Genomic DNA, 25,531 nt, shown 5'->3' with positions numbered 1-25,531 from the left:
TCTTGTCACTCTAAACTATTCCCTAAAGATGAGACCAGGGAACTGTGTATTTTACAATACACAGTTAAAACCACTTTGTAATAGATTCATAATACTTTTGGTAATTTGTAATTCTGCCTACTCCTGACTTTGATATTATGGTCATATTTTCCAACAATTCTTTAAAACTCTTCATCAGAACCCCAATACTGCTAGTGGCCAGGTTTTTACAATGACAACTAAATAGCCCAAGCTCTTTTTCTAATAGAGTGATATTCTGATAGTCTATTTGGGGTATTAACCACATGTGATAGCTTGTTTTATTGGAAACTATTGTTCTGGCATGTTTATACAATCAATTTTTCTGATTTAAACTGAAAAATCAATGAGAAGATTTTTTAGTTTACTTAGAGTTGATTTCTAATTTACAATGGTTTTGCTATTTAACATTTTTTTTTGAATAAGCTATTTCACCAAATAATCTTTCCTGGTTTTTCAGAACAATCATTACCTGCTTGAATTGCACCACAATTAAATTTATATTTTTTACTTAGCTTCTATTTTATCATTAGCTTTCCCCCCCTCCCCCCCATTCGCTAAATAAGGGAGGTCACGCAGCTGAAGTTCAGAACAAAGCCTTGCATCTTTGTCAGACTGTTTGGGAGGATTCTTTTCTCTGGTTACCTCCCTGGATTAGGGTTCTTCTGATAAGCTAGGTTGTGAACTATTTTTACAAAAAGGGCCCACAGTTTTTACTGGGAAAGTTTAATTATTCATGAATGACTAGAAATTTCTGCTTTGCTTGTTCAGTGGCATTTTATTCTGGGCTATCTCCTGACTAATATAATTTACTGAACTCTGAGAATGAAAGAGCTTGGGGATTCAATATCAGCCCCAAATAAGTTATTTTCTAATCCAATCTATGATGGTGTACCTAAAAAGTTTTGTTAAAAATTCAGTTGCTCATTATAGATTACAAAGGTGGGTCAGGATGGAATCCAGATAAATCTTTAAGAAGGATTAGATTAGTAAAAAAAAAAAAAAAAATGACCAGGATGTTGCAGAAGTGTTAAGGCAAGATAGCCTTAGAGATTATGCCTTAATACCTGCACTTCTATTTAGTGGACCCTTTCTAAATTCTATCTAACAAAGTTTTGTTGATTTAATTCTGTAGTAGCTGTCCAAGGTGCCCTATTCTCTTGTGATAGGTAGAATTTAGAAAGCAGTTTCTAGTGTGGAGTTTATGAGAATAATGAGAGGGGAACTGTGTTCTGAACCATTTTAGAAGCTTTATCGGCTTCGATTAATTTAATTTTGGTACTTGTTACTTTCCTACCAAAAATAATGGCACGCTCTGTGATTGTGCACCTCTGTATATATGAGCATGAACTTGAGTGGGTATACTGGTATGTGTGTGTGTGTGAGTATTAATAGCTGGAATAAACTATATCTAGGCAAGAATGGGTATATTTAGCTTGCATAGACAGGTATCTTTTAACAACTTCCTTTGGAATCTCCTTTCCTATTTTAGATGAGGTATATCTGATATCACAAACTGCTCAGGTGAGAACATGGATAAGGAGAGAAAAGAATCTTACACAACAGTGTCTCCTTAGACCTTAGTTACAGAAAATAGTGATTAGAAAAAAGTTCACTGGTGGGTTTTGCAAAGTCAAATGATGCTGATATCTAAATTGCTCACATATTTTAGAATGATTAAAGTTGATCTAATAATTCTCTAAGAAGGCTCTTGAAATCAACAACAATTTGAAAGATTCAACAGCAGACTCTGAAAAACAGACATATACTGCTCTTTCTAATTTTGGTGTATTAAAAGATATTGAAATATTTAAGTTTTTTCAGTGAATACAACAACAATGTAATGGCAGGCTTGTTTTGTGAGTGCACGTATGAGAGGAGGACTTGCTACAAAGTATTTCACAAGTGAAACCTAACCAATCACTGTTAAATAAAATTTGTGCCCTAATATGGATTGTGATAGACCTGGTCTCCAGGGTGGACACTGAAGAGGACCCCTGGAGTTGTTTCCCATTTTGGATTGTGTTTCACACCTGAACTCAAAGAAGTAGGATTAGATTCCTTGCAGCACACACAGATCCTTAGAGTGCAAAACTTATTTCACTACAGTCCCTGGAGCTTTTTGAGATTTAACTATATATGCACAAAGGTAGTTCCAATTCCCGTCATGATTCTCACTTTAGCTGGGCATACATAAAGCTATACACATAGCTCTTAATGGTTTTCTCTAGTTCCATTCCCTACAGTTCAAGTATAAGCTAGTTACCAGCTCTCAAGGGGTCTTCAGTAAGCTGATTTCTTTTTCCCGGGCCCCTGGGGTCTAAGGATTTCATTCTCCCTTCTCTAGCAATTCAGCTCTTCCTACTTTGGGACTAGCTAAGAACTGAGCTTCTTTAAGTCACCTACATCCAACTAAGTGACTTTCCTGGATTCTACCCTTTAGCATTTGAAAGTAGATTTTGAAAGGATAATTTCTGTCCTGCAATAGAGGGAAATGCCCAATATAGATTGTTCTGATCCCTTCTTCCTTTCTTACTCTTATCGTGTAGAGCTTTAAGTGTCCTGCATTTCTTCATAATATCAGACAGCTCACATAACTATTTACCAGTCTTATGATTATTCGCTTCAAATATCATAAATATTAACATTTCCCCAATTCAACTGTATCATCATTATTCACCATTAGATTTTAGGAAGGATATATTTGACACAGAGATTCATTAAATGGCTTGCCAGAGAGTTAACAGATTTTAAGTATTTCCAATTACTAGTCTTGCTCTAGGAATAACAGCAACCTGTTTATTCACCAATGTTTATAAAAAACCTAACAATTTAAGACATAAAAAATAGACTTTATAGCTTCTTCTTTCAAGTGGATTAAGCTTCAAGTGGGAACAATATCTAAGCCTTCCAAAATTAATGAGAAATTTGAAAACATATAGTTGGGAAATATACTTTATATCCGTATGGTACTCTATGGCTGATTTTCAAGGGTAGTTTTAGAACTCACAGTGAACTCTAAGCCTGCATTCTCTGATGATTAAAAATCATTCATTTATTCATGTTCTGGCTGAGTGGCTCAGTTGGTTGCAGTATCACCAAAAGGTCTTGGGAGGTTTTGATTCCCAATCAAAGCACATACCTAGGTCAGAGTACATACCGGTCAGAGCATGTGATAGGCAACCAATTTATGTCTCTCTCTCTTCCTTCCTCTCTCTCTCAAATCCATAAACATATCCTTGGCTGAAGAATAAAAAATGAATAAAAACCATTCATTTATTCAAACACACATACATATACATATACACACCAAACATTTGCTTAGTGCCTATTCATTAATAAGTAAAATGGGACACAATTTGAGAAAATATTTAGACAGAGCTGGTGGAACACCCTAGTGTTTTGTTGGGGAGTTACTGAAGATGGAACTCGTAATAGATGTTTTCTGTGTAGTGGCTCCGTATCATGTGTACTTTCTGATTCGATCTCTCTCGCCTACCCCACCCTTGCTTTGTTAGCATTCCTATGAGCAGCACACTGCTTCTGGGGGACTTTCCTGGGAAACCACTATTAAGACATACGGAACTTGGACACAATGCTGCTTTGTGTTGTTCTGCTTGGCTACACGATGGTTACTTCCTCTGCTATTTGGACCTCAGTTTCCTCATCAGACCTTCCAATTTCCCCTTATCATCCTCTCCTAAATGGGCCATTCTAGGGAGGAACCAGACTTTTGCTCTTGACCACATTTCTGGGGACATATGTGGTTTTTTTTTTTCTGTCCAAATATGGATTGTAGTAAATTGTAAGGCAACCTATGTCACACACTATTTTACTTCTATTTTTTGGCAATTTATCATGTACTTCTTGTGATGTACCATGTCTTTACTTTATTGAACTGTTCATTTCTTTTATTGTTATTTGCTAACTCATGGGTCAATGATGCAAAGTTCCATAAGGATTATGACTACTCCTTCTTTCTACTGTGATTCTATCAAAGTGCCTTGCAACAGGAAGTGGTTCTCAAACTTGATCAAATTTATTGAACACTAACTGAATGGTTTTGTATTCTGTTTGATCAACTTCACTTGCAGTATTGCCTGGTTACCCTTGACTAGTACAGATGTACAATTATTTTAAAGGTAGTTCAAGTTTTAGAATTTGAATTAGCCCCAATCTCAAATTTTTACCCTATTTAGTACACATTTACATAACATTGATGCACTATGTCTCCCTTCTTTTAATCTGTGGTCATATGAAATTGATGGCAATAAGCCATCCATGCTGCTGCCAGTATCCTAGCACTCAGCCTTCCTTTCATGTAATTTCTTCATTTCTTTATTAAATGTTTACAAATCATTTAGGTTCAAGCTGAAAGCCTGCAATTGTGGGTAAATGCTTGCAATGATAGCTGTTTTCTTGTGCCAATATTTGAATGCAGTTTTCTTGATCAGTTTTATTTTTGAGTGCGCAATTTGCAGTTACCTCCTGGAAAATGAAGAAGGCTAATGAATTTCAGATGTGGCGTGAATTACTTATTTGTACATTCATGCAAAATCAAATGCATTTGTGGCAAATTTTGTTTACTCTGGTTTCAAAGAATAAAATTGTGCCAGTAATTCAACAAGTGCAAAGGCAATCTTTACAAATGGGGCAACTTGTTGATTTCAGAGAAGAGAGTCGGAGACTTTCTGGTGGAGAAAGAAAGAATGAGCTAGTACCAGTGCACATTCCTGAAGTCACCCAGGCTTACAATTCTACTCTAATCTGCTTCTTTTTGTTTCTATGAGGAGGGGGAATTCATTTCATAGATTAAGTGTTAACTGATTTTAACAAGAATCTTTTTGTCTTTGGTGGGAAGTAAATCTTTGATTAAGTTTAAGTTGAAAAGATACTTATGTGAATATTCTTCTAGTATCTGATGATATTCATAGAGTCTAAATAGAATGGGATATCAGCTGTGCAGATGGTATTTTGATAACCAAAAAATGCTTTAAACACAGTCAAAGTCAACCTCTTCTTTTGTTACTCATGAGCTGAACCTCCAAACAGCATTGCCTCATCTCACAAGTTTATGCCATGAGCATAAACAGTCTGCCTATGGAGGGGATGGGTATCTCTTTACACCAATCATATTACCATACCCATAACATAGCTTAGAATTTTACCTACTGACAATTTAAGGGCAGTTATAGTATTTCACATTTGCAGGTTTTATAGAGAGGTGTAAGATCTTGTTTTCCTTCTTTGCCTTTTCCTCTAGATTGCACTTACTATGTCCTTGGTTTAGGGATAGAGTCCTAACCAGATTCAGTAGGTCTGATGTGGCCCAGGAGTTTTTGCATTTATAAGTTACTGGATGATGCTTCTAGTTTGAGACCACACTTAGGGAATCATTGAGTTAGGTGGTTATATGGAATAATCTTTTGTGGAAGAGTAATCACATTGATCTCTTCCATTCTTCCATCTCAAATAACTGTCATTCATTTTTTTATGAAGGAATTTTAAGGATACCTTCTGACTTGCATGAATCAGATTCCTGTACATAGTGTTCACAAATGTAGATTAAAAATGAGTCTTAAGTTAATTAAAAATTCAATGACTACAATATTTGGTAAGTTATGAAACATTGCTAGATTTTTCAGGAGGAAATCAATCATTTCTATTACACTGCATCAGCTTATTTAAAAAGGAATCAAGCTTTCCCTATAAACTTAACTCCTATCTGTTGATGGGCTTTAGAGAATTTTCAGGTACTCAAAGGTAATTAACAACTAAAAACAACAAAGAACTGTAAGCAGGCTAAATACCCATTTTACTTTCTGCTTGAAGTATTTATTTTCTGTTAATATCATAATTGACTTGATTATAGTGTTCCTTTTGCAAAATATCTATTTTCTGAGATCAAAGCTCTTTGGGAGGAGACTGCATAATTATATGTAACAGAAATTAAACATTTCCTCACAAACTAACAAAAGCAACCAGAGATTCTAATGACATTAGTGAGGATCAACAAAAGGGTAGCATTTGGAAGTTGTTTGGCAATGACAATGCAAGGTATGCTGAGCCAATTGGTTGCACTATAATTTACAAATCCTCTTCTGGATATGAGATCATTGAAGTTTCAAATGAAAGAAGTATAAAAAAGATGTTCCTAGCATCTGAGAATCTGTATATGTTAGTTCAAGTTTCTCTTTTTTAAAGTGGATATATAGAGAATAACTTTTTTTTCAAAATAGTATTTTAGTTATCCTTATGTTTTATGAAGAAATGTGTGGAAGATAATAGATGGTTCCCAAGAGGTAGTTTTTTAACCATGAGTATAATTTTTGTTCCAAAAGGCATTTTTTTCCTTTTTAGGTTTTTAATTGCTTCTGTGTCTTAGATGATAAAGATAAAAACAAAATAAAATAATTGAAAACATTGTTAAAATTTTTAAAAGTAAACATGTGGGGGAAAATTAATTGAAGCATGGTATTTAATTGTGTGATTAAATTTTTCCCTGCAGTAATGTGGTAAAATGAGCTAACTGCTGTATGACATGTATCTAAGTATGTAGGTACTGATGTCTAGGTATCCTACACATGTGATCTAGAACAGCTCATGGATAGATTGGCAAGTGGGAAAAGAAAGGCTCTGTCCAGCGTAAAAATAAATGAGGTTTATTTTTTGAAAGTTTAAAACAAACTTAAAAAAACAGTCCCATTGGACAAACAATAACTTAACCTAAACAAAAAAGGCTGTAATATTGGGACTTTCTCACTCTGTCTGAGAAGTATAGGAGATTTGATTCTTGGGGGTGTGCTGGGGTGATCAGCTATCCATTTGCCCAGGACTGAGGCATTTCCAAGGTTGTGGGGCTCTCTGTTTTCAAAACAGAACAGTTTCGGGTAGACAGGGATGGTTGGAAACTCTACGGTATGTTTCCGCCTTATATAATACAAGCCGGGAACTGCATTCTGGATTTGGTTCATAATCAGCTTCATTAAGCATTTGTAGTGAGTTCTTTTTTTAAAAAAAATATTTTTATTGATTTCAGAGAAGAAGGAAGAGGAAACATCAGTGATGAAAGAGAATCATTGATCAGCTGCCTCCTGCACACCACCCACTGGGGGTCAAGACTGCAACCCAGTCATGTTGCCCTGACTGGGAATCAAACCGTGACCTCCTGGTTCATAGGTTGACGCTCAACCACTGAGTGACACTGGCTGGGCAAGTTCAGTTTTTGATGGAGCAGTTTCTTTAGCAGGTTAGTAATGATACCTATAAATCCTCAATAAGTTTAGTAGTCGATTAATTACTAGTTATACAAAATAGCCTATGTTTAATTTTTCAAAAGTTCAATTATGTAAACAAATTCCTTCAAATTGGGCAATCGATGTCTTCTCTTGTCAGTTCCCAAATGCTTTTTTTTTCCCCTACAAGAATGGGACTCTTAGAAAGTTGTATGTGATTAAAAATCCTTAACTTGAACTAGTGATTTCTAACTTCATCTCCTTTGAGGAAGATTACATAGAGACTATGCACTTAAGATGTACAAAAATAAAGTGAGTCATCAAAGGTCCAACTCTCTTTTGGAGGAGATGAATATCTGTTGTTTTTGAGGCAGATGATAGCACATGGAGAAATTATTAATTTATAAAACTTTACTTATCCAAGATTCCAGGTATGTAACAATGACATGATCTTCATGTAATTATAGAGCTTCCACCTGTCATTTGAAATTGGAATAGTTGCCCCAGCATTATCATTAATTGACAAAAATTACATGAAAAAAACCTGTTCATGTGAATTGATATTTGGATGTTATGTTGCATTTTAAACCCCTTGTTTTTGCACAAAATTTAAAAACTCTGGGAAATTTTAAGAAAAGGAATAAAAGGAACGTGTTTTCACGAAATATTAAAACATAGACAGCTGGTTAAATATATATTTATAAAATAGAATGTATTTAAAAATATCTGGTGCTATTTAAATTATTAGGTGTCACCTATGATTGGTAATAGTGCATTCAAAGGCACAATTGACTTTAACGCTGAAACAGTACAGATTTCAGCCATTACATAAAGATGTCCTCAGCTTTAAGTTATGTAATGATAAATTGTACCTGTTGAAAAAAATATGTGGAAAAAAGAAATAATTTTAATACAAATATGACTCATCTGGAGGCATTCATTTATTCTAATATAGTGACCATGGTAAATGCATTTGGATTACTGGACATAAGTATGCATCATTTATAAGGGAGTGGAGATCTTTATTAAAACAGAAGGCTCCTCAAACTCCACAATGATGTCAGTAATAGAGGTCCACATTATTGTTTTAAGCAGAGATCCCCACTATTTCACATCGGTTATAAAACATTATTTTGTGTTGCTGGCCTGAAATGAGAATGTCGTACATCTGTAGGCAATTAGAAGAAGCTGGACTGCATGTTTGATTAGCTCAATAATAAACGAGCATAAGTGTGACTCGACTTGTTAGTCAGATTCCCTAGACAGATTATCCTGTTGTTATCATATGAAATAACCCCCTTTTATCAACAATTAAGTAAATCCACATTTGTGGGCACTTTTTAAAATCTGTGAGGTTGGAAAATCCAACTTAAGTCGTAAGTCAGCCAAAAACCTTTTAACCCTGCTTCTAATTATACAGATCTTCCCCACCCCCTCAATCCCAAGTTGTAGAAATTGGTTGAATTATGCAGAATAGTTTAGGAAATACCCTGTGTACAATCAATAAGTATATAGCATCTACCATAAGAAAGGCATTTACTAATTTTAGCTTATCACTATACAAATTTCCCAAAGAAGTAAGAATTATAACTGTTTTAATATGTGAAAAGTAACTTCTTTGTAAGATAGCCTAAATCTTTTTTAAAAAATATGTTTTCATTAATTTCAGAGAGGAAGGGAGAGGGAAAGAGAGATAGAAACATCAATGATGAGAGAGAATCATTGAATGGCTGCCTCCTGCGTGCCCCACAGGATTGAGCCTGCAACCTGGGCATGTGCCCTGACACAGAATCGAACCGTGACCTCCTGGTTCATGGGTTGATGCTCAACCACTGAGCCACACTGGTTGGATCAGGCTCGATTTTTTTAAAGAAAAGATCTCATTTTTATTATTCACATATTACTATACAGTTTCTACTGTAACCAATGAATGTTGTAAGTTCTGAATATATTTTATTCTAGAACTTATTCATTTGGTTATAGGTATCATTTTTGAATTCAACCACAATTGTCAATGATGGACTATAAACTACTTTAGGAAATAACCCTTCAGTGAAATATACATCTGAAGTATAAAAAATAAATCAGCATATAAAAGTCATACTTAAAACATTTCAGAAAAACATTTCAGTTTTAGGAAAAATATCACCAAACCTTCTAATATAATTATATATTTCAATAACAAGTAAAATTGGTATCTTAAATAGATGCAGGTATTTTTTAAATCAATATTCACTAACACACACACACACACACACACACACACACACACACATAACCTCATGAGGTTATCTCCTTGACAAAATCCTAAACTAAATATCAGAATACTAAGCAGATGCTGAGGCATTCATCATCAATATTGGAATTCTGACTCATGACAGTAACACAAAACAGATGTTCATATGATGGGCTCTCTGGAAAGTGACACCATCACAGATCTTGTTGTGGGGTACTTAAAACTTGAACACAAAATATCTCTCTATATAAAACCCTAATATGCAAATAGAACGAATGGTGGAACAATCGAACAACCGAACAACTGGTTGCTATGATGTGCGCTGACCACCAGGGGGGAGTGTGGAACATGACGGGCGTCAGCAGCAGGTGGCAGAGCGCGGAACATGGCAGGCATCAGCTGCAGTAGGATGGTGGAGCAGGTGAGCGAGGGCTCCAGACCAAGGCAGGGTGCTGGTCACTGTCATTGGGGCAAGCCTCTGGTGGTTACTGAAAATTCTTTGTTACTGCGTGCTGCGGTCCCGCCTGGCACTCGCACCTGCTGCCAGCGCCAGCCCCACTTGCACCCGCTGCCAGCGCCTGGCGCTGGCCCTGATTGCTCAGCGCAATCAGCAGGTGCGAGCAGCAGCTACACCCCCGATCACCCCTCAAGGCTTTTCCACCTCCCCCTGCTCCTGAGGGGCAATAGGGGCCAGCAGCCACTGCTCGCACCTGCTGCCGGTGACAGCCCCACTTGCACCTGCTTCCAGTGCTGGAACCGCTGCTCGCACCCACTGCTGGTGCTGGCCCCAATTGCTCTGCACCCTCAGCAGGTGCGAGCAGGGCCAGCACTGTCAGCATGTGGGAGCGAAGGCGGTGGGAATGGGGCTGTCGGCAGACAGGGGATTGGGGGCTGGGAGGGGCTGGGCAGGGGCGCAGAGGATGGGCCGAGACCTGCCCCTGTGCCCACTGCAGCCTCAAGGCCCACAGTTCCTTTCAAGGTGCACAAATTTGTGCACTGGGCCCCTAGTAAAATAATAAAAGTCAGAACATGATAGATTTCCATTTAAAATCTACTACTTCTTATATAAGAGATGAAACTCAACACTGGTGAATGAGGGACAGCATCACAGGAGACCAAAAGATGCTTTTTTCACTTAATGCAGCAGCTAGGTGATCCCAATTGAACTCCTCAGTGTTGAGGGAGGAAGGTGCTCTCTTCCTCACTCGTGAGTAGGTAGAAGGTAAGAACTCCTGGCCCTTTCCATTGACCAATGTGTCCCTGGCATTTATGGTGTAATAGGAGGTCTACTCAGTTAGCCCTGCAATGAAAAAGGAGTCTGGGACTCCTGTGGCCTAGCTCAGTAACACAATCTCCACATCAAGCAGATCTGAAAGGGTTTGTCAGGTAGGAAGAGGGAAACAATCCCTTAGCATAGTCCAGTTAGTTACTATCCTATGTGTCTTCAAAGCCCACGATTCTTATTGCTTTGCTAGCATGAGTCTACAGCTATTTCTAGAATACACAGTGATGTGTACTCTTTGTGACAATAAACAGAAAAAACCAGATAGATGGTGCCATTTCATATGCAAAATGTGTTCAAATGAGAGCTTTAAAAGACATGTGAGTATGAGTGGGGGAAATGGTACTGAGAAGCAGGAGCCCCATTTCTTTATTCCATAATATGGAAAAAATGTCAGTGGTAAGTTCAATGAAAAGAAAACTTGAGAACCCAAAGGGGGATATTTACTAGTATGGAGTAGCTTGGCAGAACAATGTCAAATTCCCATGGATAACCTGACTGCTCCTTCTGACAGCTGTAACTCTGGCCCTGTCTGCCGGGTCTTAAGGCTGGCTCTGCATTCACCATCTGTGTGACCCTGGGTTTTCAAACTTGACTGCATGCTGGAACCACGTGAGGAGCTTTAAAAAATGCTGATGCCTGAGATTGTTATTGAATTGGGCTGGGGTATGACTTGAACGTAGAGGAGTTTTAAAGGCTCCCAAGTGACTCTAAATATGTGCAGCTAAAGTTGAGAACCACTGGTGACCTCTCTGAATCCTCATTTGTAAAATGACGACTATGCAGGAAGCAACTACCTTTTAGGATTATCGCAGGCAAAGCATTTAGCACAATGTCTGGCACATGTGAGAAGCTGTCAAAAATGTGTGAGTTGTTATTTTCACCACGTGGGGCACTTGGGCAAGAACCTATTTGTTAGTAAAAGAAGTCAGGCTTACCTTGGCAGATGTTATGCTCACTCTGCTCATAGCCTGTTGCACACTGGATCCTGTGAGAAGGGTTGGAGGGAATGCGCTGAGGGTCAGCTGGGTTCCGTCGGATAACAAAGTTATTTCGGCCAGTCTGCACTTCTGGACCTGCAACTGCAGCAGCACTGGCGACATAACCAGTCCCAGGCACCACTCCACTGGATGCCATGCCACTGGCTCCTACACCCCCAGCTGCACCCGAGGTTGCAACTGCATTTGCAGCTGCACCCACAGTTTCGGCTGCTGGTGTTTCTTGCTGAGGCTGTTCATTATTGACAATAATCTGGGCTGTTTTAGGAAGGCAGAGGTATCCTCCATAGTGGTTGACGCATTTCATTCCACCTTTGCAAGCATCTGGGACAATGTCACATTCATCAATATCTGTGGTGAATAAAAAAATAAGTCAGGAATCTTCGTAGGGGGAAAACTGAACATGTACATATATGCTCATCTATTGTTTGGTATAATACAAACAGTACAGGAAGAGTGGCATAAGATGAAGAGTGACACAGAAAGCTATGTTCAGATGGGAAGTCTTTGAAGTTGGCTCACCTTTGCATTGCTGTCTTACAGGATCCCACTCATATCCATCTGTACATTGCTGTGAAGAAAACATCAAGATGGGGCCAGGAGACAGTTAGTTGGTGTATCCAGTCCCTAGGAAGTCACTCTAAAAGTGTTATTCTTATGGCAACAATCTTTGCACTAACTTCCTAGATAGATGATGAGATGGGTAGTTTAACATTCTCTAGCTTTTCTTTTCTTTCTTTCTTTCTTTTTTTTTTAAAGACAAATCTATGCATTGTCCTGCTTGAGGCCTCCCTTCCCAATCATTAGCTGCCTCAACTCTACTGTTGTGTTTGATATAATCACCCATGACCATCTTGGAATTCTTCCCTGTCTTGATACTAATTTCCAATCTCTCTGACTGCTCTGGTCTTTTTTGCTTTATTTGCTTCTTCTTCCACATTGTAAATTTTATCCAACCCCCCCCCCCCAAAAAAAAAAAATCCAACTGAGTTCTTTTTTTTCAACCCTTGACTCTTCTCTTCTTTCTCTCTCCAAAGCATTCCAGCACCTGGCTTTCCTTATCATTCCCATTCAGCTGGGTTCAGAGCCTCCCTCTCACACCCTGGCCTGCCTCCTAGTTTCAATTCCCACGGGTCCTCTGGTTCACTTACTGAACCATCTATCAAGTACCTTCTCACACCATTCTAGTCCCTGGGAATGCAAAGATCATGAAGCCCTTTTCCCTGACCTCAAGCAGTTCATGGGCCAGAAGAGGAGACAGACAGGTAGACAAATTGGAACAAGATGTTAGGTGCCATGACACAAGTATACATGTAGGTAGGAGTTGTGGACTCTGCCCAGGGATATGGTGGGCAAAATAGGATGGAAGGAAAGGCTCTGTGAGGGAGGCCACAAGTGAATGGGGACTTAGAAGAGTAAAATTGTTAAAGAGGGGATGGAGCTGCAAGTAGTCTTGGGTGGGTGGGTATAAGGTTAGAGTGGTAGACAGGGCCAAATCTGGGAAACCTTTCTTTGGGACAGACAGGAACTGAATTCTTACTGAAGGTCAGTGAATCTCACATTGTGTTATGGTTAAGAATCACCAAGGTGCTGGTTCTACCCAAAAGATCGGATTCTGGTAGGAGGCCTGGAATGTGAGTTCCTAACAAGCATCCCATATGATTCTGATATAGATAATCTAGGTGCACTTCTATTTTATTTTACTTTTTATTGAATTTATTGGGAGTGATATTAGTTAAAAATTATATCAGTTTTATGTGTACAATTCTATAACAAATCATCTATACATTGTATATTGTACTGTGTGTTCACCACCTCAAGTCAAGTCTCCTTCTAACATGGTTTATTCCTCCTTTACCCTCTATTACCTCCCTCTACCTCCGTTTTCCTCAGGTAGTCACCATACTGTTGTCTGTCTATGAGTTTTTTTGCTTTGTGTTTTTTGCTTAATCCCTTCACCTTTTCCCCCCTCTCCTCAACCTCCTCCCCTCTAACAGCTGTCAGTCTGTTCTATGTATCTCTGAATTTGTTTCTATTTTGTTTGTTAGTTTATTTTGTTCATCAGATTCCACATATAAGTGAAATCATATGGTATCTATCTTTCTCTGACCGGCTTATTTCACTTAGCAGAGGCTATTTCTTGAGAAAAGAAATATGCGTCAGGAAATACTGAGAAAAAGTATAGTAAACAAAAAAAAATTATTTTAATAGAGCTGAGAGTTCCTTATGCACACAACAGATGCTTGGCAAGTAAATAGCTGAATGGAGACAGAGAGGTCAGATATTTTACTGATATCTGAAACTCAGCGGGGAACAACTAAATTTACTTTATCTCCCAAACTAATTTTTCCAAGTTTCCCAAACATTGTTCAAGAAAGGCACTACCACCATTCTCGGGAGTCAGGATTACAATTTTGACATCAGTATTGACTTTTCAAATTATTTTCCTTCAAGTTCTGTTGACTTTGTGTCCATTTCTATATCTACCAATTAGTATAAGCCTTCCTGGCCTCATGAGCAGGCAAGGCTCCTTAACAGGTCTCCATATCACTACATGGTGCACAACAGCCTCACTGGCAATCTTTCTTGTTCTCTTGGTTATGTTGTTACTCCATCTAAGATAAGGTTCTCAACTTGTGGGTTGCGACCCCTTTGGGGGTCGAACGACCCTTTCACAGGGGTCGCCTAAGACCACTGGAAGACACATATATAATTACATATTGTTTTTGTGATTAATCACTATGCTTTAATTATGTTCAATTTGTAACAATGAAAATACATCCTGCATATCAGATATTTACATTATGATTCATAACAGTAGCAAAATTACAGTTATGAAGTAGCAACGAAAATAATTTTATGGTTGGGGGTCACCACAACATGAGGAACTGTATTAAAGGGTCGCAGCATTAGCAAGGTTGAGAACCACTGATCTAAGAGATCACAGTGGCCTGCAGATCTCTCATCTCTCATTATTATCATCTCCAGTTTCTCCCTACTACCCAGCTCTAGCCCATCTGACCTTGTCACCTCTTGGAATTGTCTCGGTTGTTTACACTTCTAGACTTTGATTATGACAATTTCTTTTCTTCCTGATTCAAGTGCCTCTTCAGCCTTTTTGGATTAATCCAAAGTCATTACCTCCTTCAAAAACCAGCACAGAGTTCTATCTCCTCCAATATTCCACCACTGAAATTAATTACCTCCTTGCTTTTCTATTGCTTTAGCAACTTGTATAACCTGTATAAAAATATTTGTACTTGCTTAGGAACTTTGTGGTTTTTAACAGTATCTTCCCAGGGTAAAATCCCTGAGGTTAAGGTCTGATTTTCTTAGTAAACAAATAAACTTAAATTCTTTTGATAGTAATGAGAACTGCTTATGCACATAGCAGACACTTGGTGAGTAACTAACCGAATGCACCCTATCTTTAATATGGTGGGGGAATGCTATCTTATGGATATGCACCCATCCTTCTGAAAAGTACCTCTTTCAAGCCACGAAAAATGGCAGTTCACTTAAATAATCTGCATGTTAATAGAAAAACTTCAGTTTGCTATAGGTATTTAGTTCCAGTACCTTTAATACGGATCTACTATTATACAAGCCTAGAGTAAATTGAGCTAACCACGTGCTGGCTTTGTAGCCTTAAGCAAGTGAGATACTCTCCCAGACCTTCAGTTCTACTCCCAGCAGAGGGAAGATGATGCCACTTACCTTATACTTTGCTGTGAGAATGAAACGAGATAATGTCTCCACTGTGGGATACTTAAAAATAGTTACATCTTATTCTTCAACCACTAATCATTAGGCATACACAAGTCAAAAAAGAGAATAGATCTAATCTTAGCACAAAAAGGATGACATATCTGGGAAATCTGTTGTCATAATAGTGAACCTTAGTGTGTAATCTTGAAACAATTGTATTTAATCCACAGGGAACTTTCTCTGATAAAGATGAATAAGATTTAGTGATTAGCAAAGGGGAGGGAGTATAAAACAAGAAATTATAAAAGCTATAAAATCTTTTATTAGATGAATATGAAAGTGGGTAGCTAATTTAACATTAGATCCCTAACTTAAACTAAGGTTTAATTTAGCCTGCATAACAAAACATTTTCAGTAGAAGATAAACAACACATGTATTCATTTCTCTTGCTTTATTTATCTTCAGCAGAGGAAGCAATTACATTTACCATTAGGTTAACAAAATATTTATATTAAAGTCTATTTTGATTGATAGTTGATTTGAACAACAACAAGGAACATTTGCCAGATGAATACTATCATTCTAGTGATAATATGGTACCAAAAAAGTGATATAATGTTTATTATCAGTAATTGAGATTAGCTCACTTTTAAGAATTTTATTTTTTAAAAATTTCACATTTTTTAAAAAAATATATATTTTATTGATTTTTTAGAGAGAGGAAGGGAGAGGGATAGAGAGTTAGAAACATCGATGAGAGAAAAACTTCTATCAGCTGCCTCCTGCACACTCCCCACTGGGGGCGTGTCTGCAGCCAAGGTACATGCCCTTGACCGGTATTGAACCTGGGACCCTTGAGTCCGCAGGCTGACGCTCTACCCACTGAGCCAAACCAGTCAGGGCGAATTTCACATTTTTCTAAGTAGGATTACTTAATTTTAAATTGGAAACAAGTAAAAAAAAAAAAGTGTTTTTCATATTCTGATTCAGGACAAATGTCATTTGCCTCACAACACTGATTAAAGAGTAAAGAACACAAAACAGAGGTGCAAACTCACCAGAAGTGAGGTAAGTACCACCCTCTGTCCTCACCACATCCACTCCTGGCAGTGGGAGAGGTCAGATGATATTTTCAATATTTTAGTAAACATTAGTTATGCATACCCATGCACTTAACTAATTAATCAGATATTATCTGGAAATATCAGATATGCTAATTAGAAAATGCAAAATCAAATTTCACACAATGCATTTCAAAACCACTTGAGCAAATTCCACATCCTGGTAACACATATAGTTTATCACAAGGGCATTTATATGAGTTATCAGTTATACTATAAATGAATATTAGCCTTTATAAAGTCAAAAAAGGCCACTTGCCTGAGAACATAAGTCACATGTATAAATGAGGCAAAGTGCTTTTCTGATGTTTACTGATTTTGACTAAAGTCTTTCTCTGCCAGTTTTGGTTTCATCTGCATGTATGTAGGAATCCTGGTTTTCCAATTCCTGACACCCATTAATTTATTGAATGTGTTGGAAACATGTAGCTTACTTTGGTTTTCATTTTAAAATGGTTCTCTCTCTCTCTCTCTCTCTCTCTCACTCACTCTCTCTCTCTCTCTTGCCTTACACAGATCATTAATTACATTTTAGTCCCTATCTCAATTGGTAATCTAAATGAACTTTAGAAAGGACCACCTGCAATTTACAAGGAATCAAACGTGCACCATGCTAAGGTATTGTTTATTACCCTCTTCGAGTGCAGCCCACATACACTGGCAAGAGTGGATAAAGTCTCCCTTGTGTCACAGAATCCCGCTGAACAGCACTTATCTCAAATTCCATCACCCCTTACCGTGTATGTGATGGTTTCCTCAGTGTCCTGTGACTTGACCAGCGCCAGAGTCAGCATAGTCAGGAAAAGGGCTTTCAACATCGTGAATCTCAAAGAAAACACAGGACAAAGGGATGCTTAGTATCAGTTCGGGGCAAATAACAAAACTTTAGCTGTGAGGTAACAAGGAAGGAGGGCGGGGAAAAGCAGAGGCTCCATGATACCCAACTTCAATCTACTTTCTCAACTCCCCACCCCCTCCTCAACCTTCCAGTGGCCAAAGGAGGCACCAAAGTCTGTAACAGGGCTGCAGAGTTACATTTCACTTCACTCCATCCAGCTGTGCTAAACATATACAAAGGACACACAGCGTACCTTTCATACTGCACCTACACAACAGGCTCCAGAATGAGGCAGAAGGAAAAGAATTGAGGTAATTAATTTCAGAAGAGGTGGTATTTATTTATTTAATTACTTATTAGCAAGAGTGAAGGTGGGACAGCAAATCTCCTATCCCCTTGCACGTTAAGGCTTTTCCTTATAAGTTCACCTCCAGCTAGTGAAGTTCTTTGCACAGCTCAGGAGAAATACCTGCGAACCAATATGAATTACCTTGGCCTCACACTTAAAACTAAACAAAACACCACAACAAAACCTGGCAATCTCTTCCCAGTGCCAGAATACCTGCCCCTCAAGAGCTCCTTCTCTCGTCCCCCAGCACCAACTCTCAAAGTGATATTTCCACGCCGTTCTCTGCGCGCGGCTTTGTTTAAAAGCGCCAGGTTGTATGGAGGAGCGTCTGCTCCCCTTGTGCCTCGCTAGTTTCTCGGTCCCCGACACGCTACCTTCAGGACTGGGGCTGCCTAAGGCCTGAACCGGGGGACCACACCGAAGCCTGAGTTTCGGGGTGGCGGGCCTGGCGCCCCCAGTGAAGTGAGGTCCCTTTTCTCAACGGTAGGCTAACAGGCGGCAATCCCTGGAGCTGCTCAGCGCTCCAGTTTTTACCAGCGCCTGTGGAATCCAGGTGCGTCTTAAATCTCGCACATTAGCCCCTGAAAATCTCAAAATCTCGTTTAGGGGCAAAGCCCTGTCTGATGACTGTTGGCGCGCACACACATGCCCATGCAAACAGATGTCACCCTGCTACTGGCACATGCTGACAAATCGCATTCCCAGACCGCACACCTCCACCTCCCTTTCTGCCTGAGAGATCCTGCAAAGTCTGGGTCAGTTCTCGGGTACACTGCACCCCTCAGGTTACCCCACTTACTCGCCGGCGCGCAGCCCTGCGGGCACTAGGCGCAATGGTGTGACCCCCGCGTCGGGGGGGGGGCTCCTACCTGCGCGGCAGCGCAGCGCTCCGGACCCGGGCAGCGAGGGGAGAGTGCAGGGGAGGGCAGCCCCGTGGGTCTGAACTGGCGAGTTCTGGCAGTGGCTGCAGCCGCAGGAGGAGGAGGAGAAAGGGAGGGAAAGGGGGAGGGCGAAGGAGGGCGGAGGAGAGAGCTGAGGGAGGCGCTTGGGCTGAGCCTAGCACTGCAAGCCGAGCGGGAGAGCGCGCTGCGGGGCTGGGTCCGCACCCCCTGGCCCAGGGCTCTCTCCAGCACCCCGCCTATCCCTCCTCCCCAGTTCTCATGGGCCGGAACCCCAGGTCGAAGATGGCACGATTGGCATATGGGGTTTGCATCAGCCTTTGTGATGCTCCAGCTTCGGGGTAATTTCTGGTGCCTGTGGAGGGGGATACTCTCTGGAGGAGAGCTTCTGAGGGTCCTGGAAAATTGCTTAATTCCCCCCCCCCCCCCCCAATTCCCCAGTGAATTCTAGGAGAGTAAATTAATCCCATTCATAGAACTGATTCTTTTGTCGTTTCTTTCAGATGCTTTTTTTTGTTTGTTTGTTTTTGGGAGTGGGGGAGGGTCTGCTTCCTCAAACCTAGGAAAGAGTTAATTCATTCATTCAACAAATATTTGTGACCTGTTATGTTCCAGGTGTTGGGAATAGGCCAAGTAGAACTCACGCTAACAAAAATGTGAAGGTGGAGTTTGATTTTGTTTTCTCAAACCTTTTTTTATGGGCCCCTTTTCTCACCTACTGCCTTTCTTCTCTCCACTGGTTCATTTGTGGGAGAGTCCCCAGTCCTGGTCATTCCAAGTTGGGCATTGCACTCTCACCTTTCATTCTAATGTGGAATTTCAGGAATCTGGAGGGGAAACCATTTTTTTTTTTTCCTGGCTTCTTCAAATCATACCACACAGATTGCAGTTATCTCTGAAGTCTACACTCTAAAATCAGATTAATAGTTTGCTTCCAAGGCAGTCATGTCCTCTAAAAAGCAAACAGCCAAATACATTTTCATGAATGAGACAATGTATAAACTGGAGGTATTAAGAACTTTGACCCAGAGCTGGAGGCAGAGGGTGGGAGGGAGAGGAACAGCTCCTTTTCCTTCCCTGCCGTGGGAAAGATGGTAGACCCAGGCTATTAGGTGGAAGCCTCTCTCCTTATCTTTGGAGTATGCAGTGGGTTGCCCAGACATCGTCAATTTGGTTGCAAGCCACACGATACATGGCAAACTCAGAGGAGCTTCATGCCTGAACCTTATACTTGACTATATGCAATTTTGCTAATAGTACTGAAGATTTTTACTAACAAAATATGAATGTTTGTTTTCCTAGTCATTAATGATCTCCAAAATTTTTAAAAATTAGATATTTGATTTTGTACAGTAAAAAGATCTGTCCAGAGAGATTTTCTTTTATTTCCTTTTCTAAAAATTGTTTAAAGTATTACATATGTCTCCCTTTTCCCTGATTGACCTCCCTCCCAGCCACTCCCACCCCCTAGGACAAGCCCCCACCTCCCCGGTGTCTGTGTCCATTAGTTATGCTAATATCCATGCATACAAGTCCTTTGGTTGACCTCCAACCCCCCCTCCCCCCACCTTCTCTCTGAGGTCAGACGGTCTGTCCAGTGTTACCTTGTCTCTGGATCTATTTTTGTTCATCAGTTTATGTTGTTCATTAGATCCCACTTATGAGTGAGATCATATGATATTTATCTTTCTTCGACTGGCTTATTCCACTTAGCATAATGCTTTTCAGTTCCATCCATGCTGTTGCAAATGGTAAAAGTTCCTTCTTTTTTATAGCAGTGTAGTATTCCATTGTGTAGATGTGCAACTGTTTTTGAATCCACTCATCTGTTGATGGGCACTTAGGATGTTTCCAAATCTTAGCTATTGTAAATTGTGCTGCTATGAACATAGGGGTGCATACATCCTTTCTGATTGGTGTTTCTGGTTTCTTGGGATATATTCTTAGAAGTGGGATTATTGGGCCAAATGGGAGTTCCATTTTTAACTCTCTGAGGAAACCCCATACTGTTTTCCACAGTGGCTGCGCCAGTCTGCATTCCCACCAGCAATGCAAGAGGGTTCCTTTTTCTCCACATCCTCTCTAGCACTTGTCGTTTGTTGATGATAGCCATTCTGACAGGTGTGAGATGGTACCTCATTGTTATTTTGATTTGCATCTTTCAGATGATTAGTGACTTTGAGCATGTTTTCATATGTCTCTCGGCCTTCTGCATGTCCTCTTTCGAAAAGTGTTTATTTAGGTCCTTTGCCCATTTTGATTGGAGTATTTATCTTCCTTTTGTTAAGTACTATGAGTTCCCTGTAAATTTTGGAGATTAAACCCTTATCTGAGATAGCATTGGCAAATATGTTCTCCCATGCAGTGGGCTTTCTTGTTTTGTTGATGGTTTCTTTTGCTATGCAGAAGCTTTTTATTTTGATGTAATACCATTTGTTTATTTTCTCCTTAGTTTCCATTGCCCTAGGGCAGTGATGGCGAACCTATGACACGTGTGTTAGAGGTGACACGCGAACTCATTTTTTTGGTTGATTTTTCTTTGTTAAATGGCATTTAAATATATAAAATAAATATCAAAAATATAAATCTTTGTTTTACTATGGTTGCAAATATCAAAAAATTTCTATATGTGACACGGCATCAGAGTTAGGTTAGGGTTTTTCAAAATGCTGACACGCTGAGCTCAAAAGGTTCACCGTCACTGCCCTAGGGCCTAGGAGCTGTATCAGTAAGGATATTGCTATGACATATGTCTGATATTTTGCTGCCTATGAAGTCTTCTAAGATTTTTATGATTTTCCCGTCTTACATTTAAGTCCTTTAACAGTTTTGAGTTTATTTTTGTATATGGTGCAAGTTGGTGATCTAGTTTCATTTTTTTACATGTATCTGACCAATTTCCCCAGCACCATTTATTGAAGAGACTATCTTGACTCCATTGTATGCTCTTGCCTCCTTTGTCAAATATTAATTGAGCATAGTGGCTTGGGTCTAGTTCTGGGTTCTCTGGTCTGTTCCTCTGTTCTTATGCCAGTACCAGGCAGTTTTGAGAACAGTGGCTTTGTAATATAGCTTGATACCTGGTATTGTGATCCCTCCAACTTTGTACTTCTTTCTCAGGATTGCTGTGGTTATTCGGGGTCTTTTTTTATTCGAGATGAATTTTTGGAGAATTTGTTCTAGGTCTGTGAAATATAATGTTGGTATTTTAATGGGGATTGCATTGAATCTATAAGTTGCTTTGGACAGTATGGACATTTTAATGATGTTGATTCTACCAATCCATGAACATGGTATGTTCTTCCATTTGTTCATGTCTTCCTCTATTTCTTTTTTCAATGTCCTATAGTTTTCCAAGTATAAGTCTTTTACTTCCTTGGTTAAGTTTATTCCTAGGTATCTTAATTTTTTTGGTGCAATGGTAAATGGGATTTTTTGTTTGTTTGTTTCTCTTTCTTTGAGTTCATTATTGGTGTATAAAAAAGCCATAGATTTCTGGGTTTTAATCTTGTATCCTGCTACATTGCCAAATTCATTTATTAAGTCTAGTAGTTTTTTGATGGAATCTTTGGGGTTTTCTATGTACAATATCATGTCATCGGTGAATAACGACTCTTTTATTTCTTTTGAATTATTTCTACCTTTCCTCAACCCTTTCTTCAGAAATAGTGGATTAAGACTCCCAAATTTCTATCTCTAGCCTGGAACTCTTCCTGTGTACCCAACCGCTGACTTGTTATCTTCATCTGTATACCTACTAGACATTTCAAATTGTACAGGTCTGCTGATTCTCACCCTCTCTCCCAGCTTACTCTTCCCAGCTGCTTCATCACCTCAATTAAAAGCAATTTCATCTTTCCATTTGCTCAGGTCCGATAACATGGAGTCATCCCTTGATTTCTTTTTATCACACACCCTGCATTCAATTCTTCAGAAAACTCCGTTGGTTTCATCTTCAAAATATATCCAGAATTGGACCGTTTCTTATCAATTCTTTTTTAAAAAAATATTTTGATTCATTTCAGAGAGGAAAGGAGAGGAAGAGAGAGATAGAAACATCAATGATGAGAGAGAATCATTGATCAGCGGCCTCCTGCATGCCCCACACTGGGGATTGAGCGCACAACCCAGGCATATGCCCTGACCAGGAATCAAACCATGACCTCCTGATTCATAGGTTGATGCTCAACTATCAGTTCTTTAGTGAGCACCACGGTTTAAGCCACCACCATCTTCCACTTGGATTATTGCAATGGCCTCCTAATAGGCCTCCTTGCTTGTTCCCTGCTCCTCTGCAATCTTTTCTCGGCATAAGTTATTTAAGTGGAATACTAGAGTGTGTACTCTTCTGTGTTGGCTTCCTTCACTTAGCGTGTTTTGAAATGCATCCTTGCTGTTAGGTGATCAGAAGCTCATTTTTGTTGTTGTTGTTGCTGAGTAGTATTCCATTGTGTGGACATACCAGTACACTGATTTGTTTAACTGTTCACCAGTTGATGGATATTTGGATTGTGTGTAAATAAGGCTGTCATGGATATTCACATAGAACTCTTTGTGTGGACATGTTTTACAATTTTTTAGGTAAATACTTAGAAGTAGAACTGCTGGGTCATACGGTAGGGGTTATGTTTAACCTTATAAGGAAGTATCAAACTGTTTCTCAAAGAGATTACTATTTTATTTTCCTGTCAGCAATGTATGAGATTCCATTTGCTCCACTTTCTTGCCAACACCTAGTATTGTCAGTCATTTATAATGTTAGCTATTATTAGGGGTGTGTAAGTGGCATCTAATTGTGATTTTATTTTATGCTAGAGGCCTGGTGCAGCAATTCATGCACCGGTGGAATCCCTCAGCCTGCTCTGCACCCTCTCACAATCCAGGACCCCTTGGGGGATGTCGGACTGCTGGGGAGGAGCCCATGCCCAGGCCGAGCACCGCTCTGGCTCATCCCAGCCCTGCTGCACCTGCCACTACTGCTGCTTGGTATTGCTGCTGTGGAGGCGTGAGAGGCTCATGCTGCTGCAGCTGCACTTGCCAGCCATGAGCCTGGAGTCTGGTCCCCCTCAGTTAGCTGAGCGGTGCTCCCATTGTGGGAGCGCCCTGACCAATAGGGGGCAGCTCCTGCATTGAGCGTCTGCCCCCTGGTGGTCAGTGAACATCATAGTGACCAGTCATTGCATCGTTCGGTCGCTTAGGCTTTTATATATATAGACTAGAGGCCTGGTGCGTGAAATCTGTGCAAGAGAGGGTGTCCCTCAGCCCTGCCTGCACCCTCTCCAATCTGGGACCCCTTGGGGGACATCCCTCTCACAATCCGGAACTGCTGGCTCCTGATTGCTTGCCTGCCTGCCTGCCTGCCTGATCACCCCCTAACCGATCCCCTACTGGACTGATTGACTCCTAACTGCTCCCCTGCTGGCCCAATCGCCCCCAACTCCCCTCCCCTGCTGGCCTGGTTGCCCCCAACTGCTCTCCCCTGCAGGCCTGGTCCCCCCCAACTGCCCTCCCCTGCAGGCCTGGTTGCACCCAACTGCCCTCCACTGCAGGCCCGGTTGCCCCCAACTGCCCTCCCCTGCCAGCCATCTTGTGACGGCCATCTTGTGATGACATCACAGTGGCCATCTTGTGACGACATCATGCGACGTCACCTAGGCTTTTATTATATAGGATTTCTCTCAGGGGTAGTGACGTTGAGCATTTTTAATATGCTTATTGACTATCAATATATCCTCTTTTGTGAAGAGCCCATTCAAATCTTTAAATCAATTCTTTATTGTTTTTTGTCTTATTATTAGTTGTAATGGTCTTTTTAAAAATATAGTCTTCCTGCAAGACCTTTGTCAGATATATATTTTGTGAATATTTTCTCTCATGCTTTATCTTGTCTTTTTCTTTTCTTAATGTCTTTTAGAGCAAGCATTTTTAATTTTATTAATTTTTTTATGTTTTGTCCTTTTTATGTACCATTTAAAAAAAAATCTTATCTTGGGCAAATCTTTTATGCTTCCTAAAATTCAGTTTCTGTTTCTGTAAATGGGGAGAATAACACTCTGTTTTTAAAAGTTGTGAGGACTGAGTGAGAAACTCATGGCAAATATCCAATACATGTGAATAATTGTTCTTAGATATTAGAATGATTGTTCTTAGATATGCATGGTATGAGGGCCTATAGTAGACCATTCCTCCATCGTAACATGACCCAGTATTATTTAGGTATCATTCCTATTCCTAACAATAGGGTATCTCCTGATTAGTCTAAAGGTAATAAAATCAATAATGCATTTTCGAGCGATTGTTTTGGGATAAGCTATTGTCCCACTTCATACCGATCAGAACTGAGTGGAAGATTTATTTTCCATAGTTAGGGGAAAGGCTTTCTAAGCTCACTGTGGAGGGGGAACAATGGAGCCCTTTGCTTCAGTTGCTACTGGCAGTCATGTTAAAACCCAGAGGTAAGCCAACCTGAGCAGGAAAGGGATACATGCTGTCCATGGCCAACACATGGAGAGAACGTGGATCCATGGTGGGTTGTTCCCAGGCCCAACTAACCTTGGACCCATGATACTTTTAGAATTTCTCCACAATGTTTCAATTTCTTTTAAAGTCAGAAGGAAAAAGTAGGTATCATTCAGCTTAAATTATATTTGTATTTATACTATTGTAGTTGGAAAATATATTTATTTATTTATTTATTTATTTATTTATTTATTTATTTATTTATTTATTTATTTAATGGAGGAAGGGGACCATGAAGGCAAAAGTGACTAGGGACCATGAATGTCATAATGTGGTCCTGATTTTTGAGGATGTTTCCAGTTTTTCAATGAAAGTTCTGTGTCCTGG

At 39.7% G+C, this 25,531-nt stretch overlaps 1 protein-coding gene across 3 annotated transcripts in view; it reads right to left on the bottom strand.

The window, feature by feature from the left end:
- The window catches only part of EFEMP1 (EGF containing fibulin extracellular matrix protein 1), a 67,380-nt gene extending 48,577 nt beyond the window's left edge, over nt 1-18,803 (bottom strand). Inside the window, exons 1-4 of one of the 3 annotated variants that reach the window (XM_036334505.1) lie at nt 18,656-18,803; nt 17,337-17,424; nt 12,292-12,340; nt 11,710-12,120 (exon numbers count right to left, since the gene is read on the bottom strand). In XM_036334505.1, the coding sequence (XP_036190398.1) occupies nt 11,710-12,120; nt 12,292-12,340; nt 17,337-17,417 (541 nt within the window). In that variant the 5' untranslated portion in view covers nt 17,418-17,424; nt 18,656-18,803. Of the gene's footprint in view, nt 1-11,709; nt 12,121-12,291; nt 12,341-17,336; nt 17,425-18,585 lie in introns of those variants that run through there. The other 2 variants (XM_036334506.1, XM_036334507.1) reach the window with 2 other exon arrangements.
- Between the last annotated feature and the right edge of the window lie 6,728 nt (nt 18,804-25,531).

The sequence above is a fragment of the Myotis myotis genome, unplaced genomic scaffold, assembly GCF_014108235.1.
Source record: "Myotis myotis isolate mMyoMyo1 unplaced genomic scaffold, mMyoMyo1.p scaffold_m19_p_14, whole genome shotgun sequence".
Lineage (NCBI taxonomy): Eukaryota > Metazoa > Chordata > Mammalia > Chiroptera > Vespertilionidae > Myotis > Myotis myotis.
This window is presented reverse-complemented; position numbering and strand designations above follow the sequence as displayed.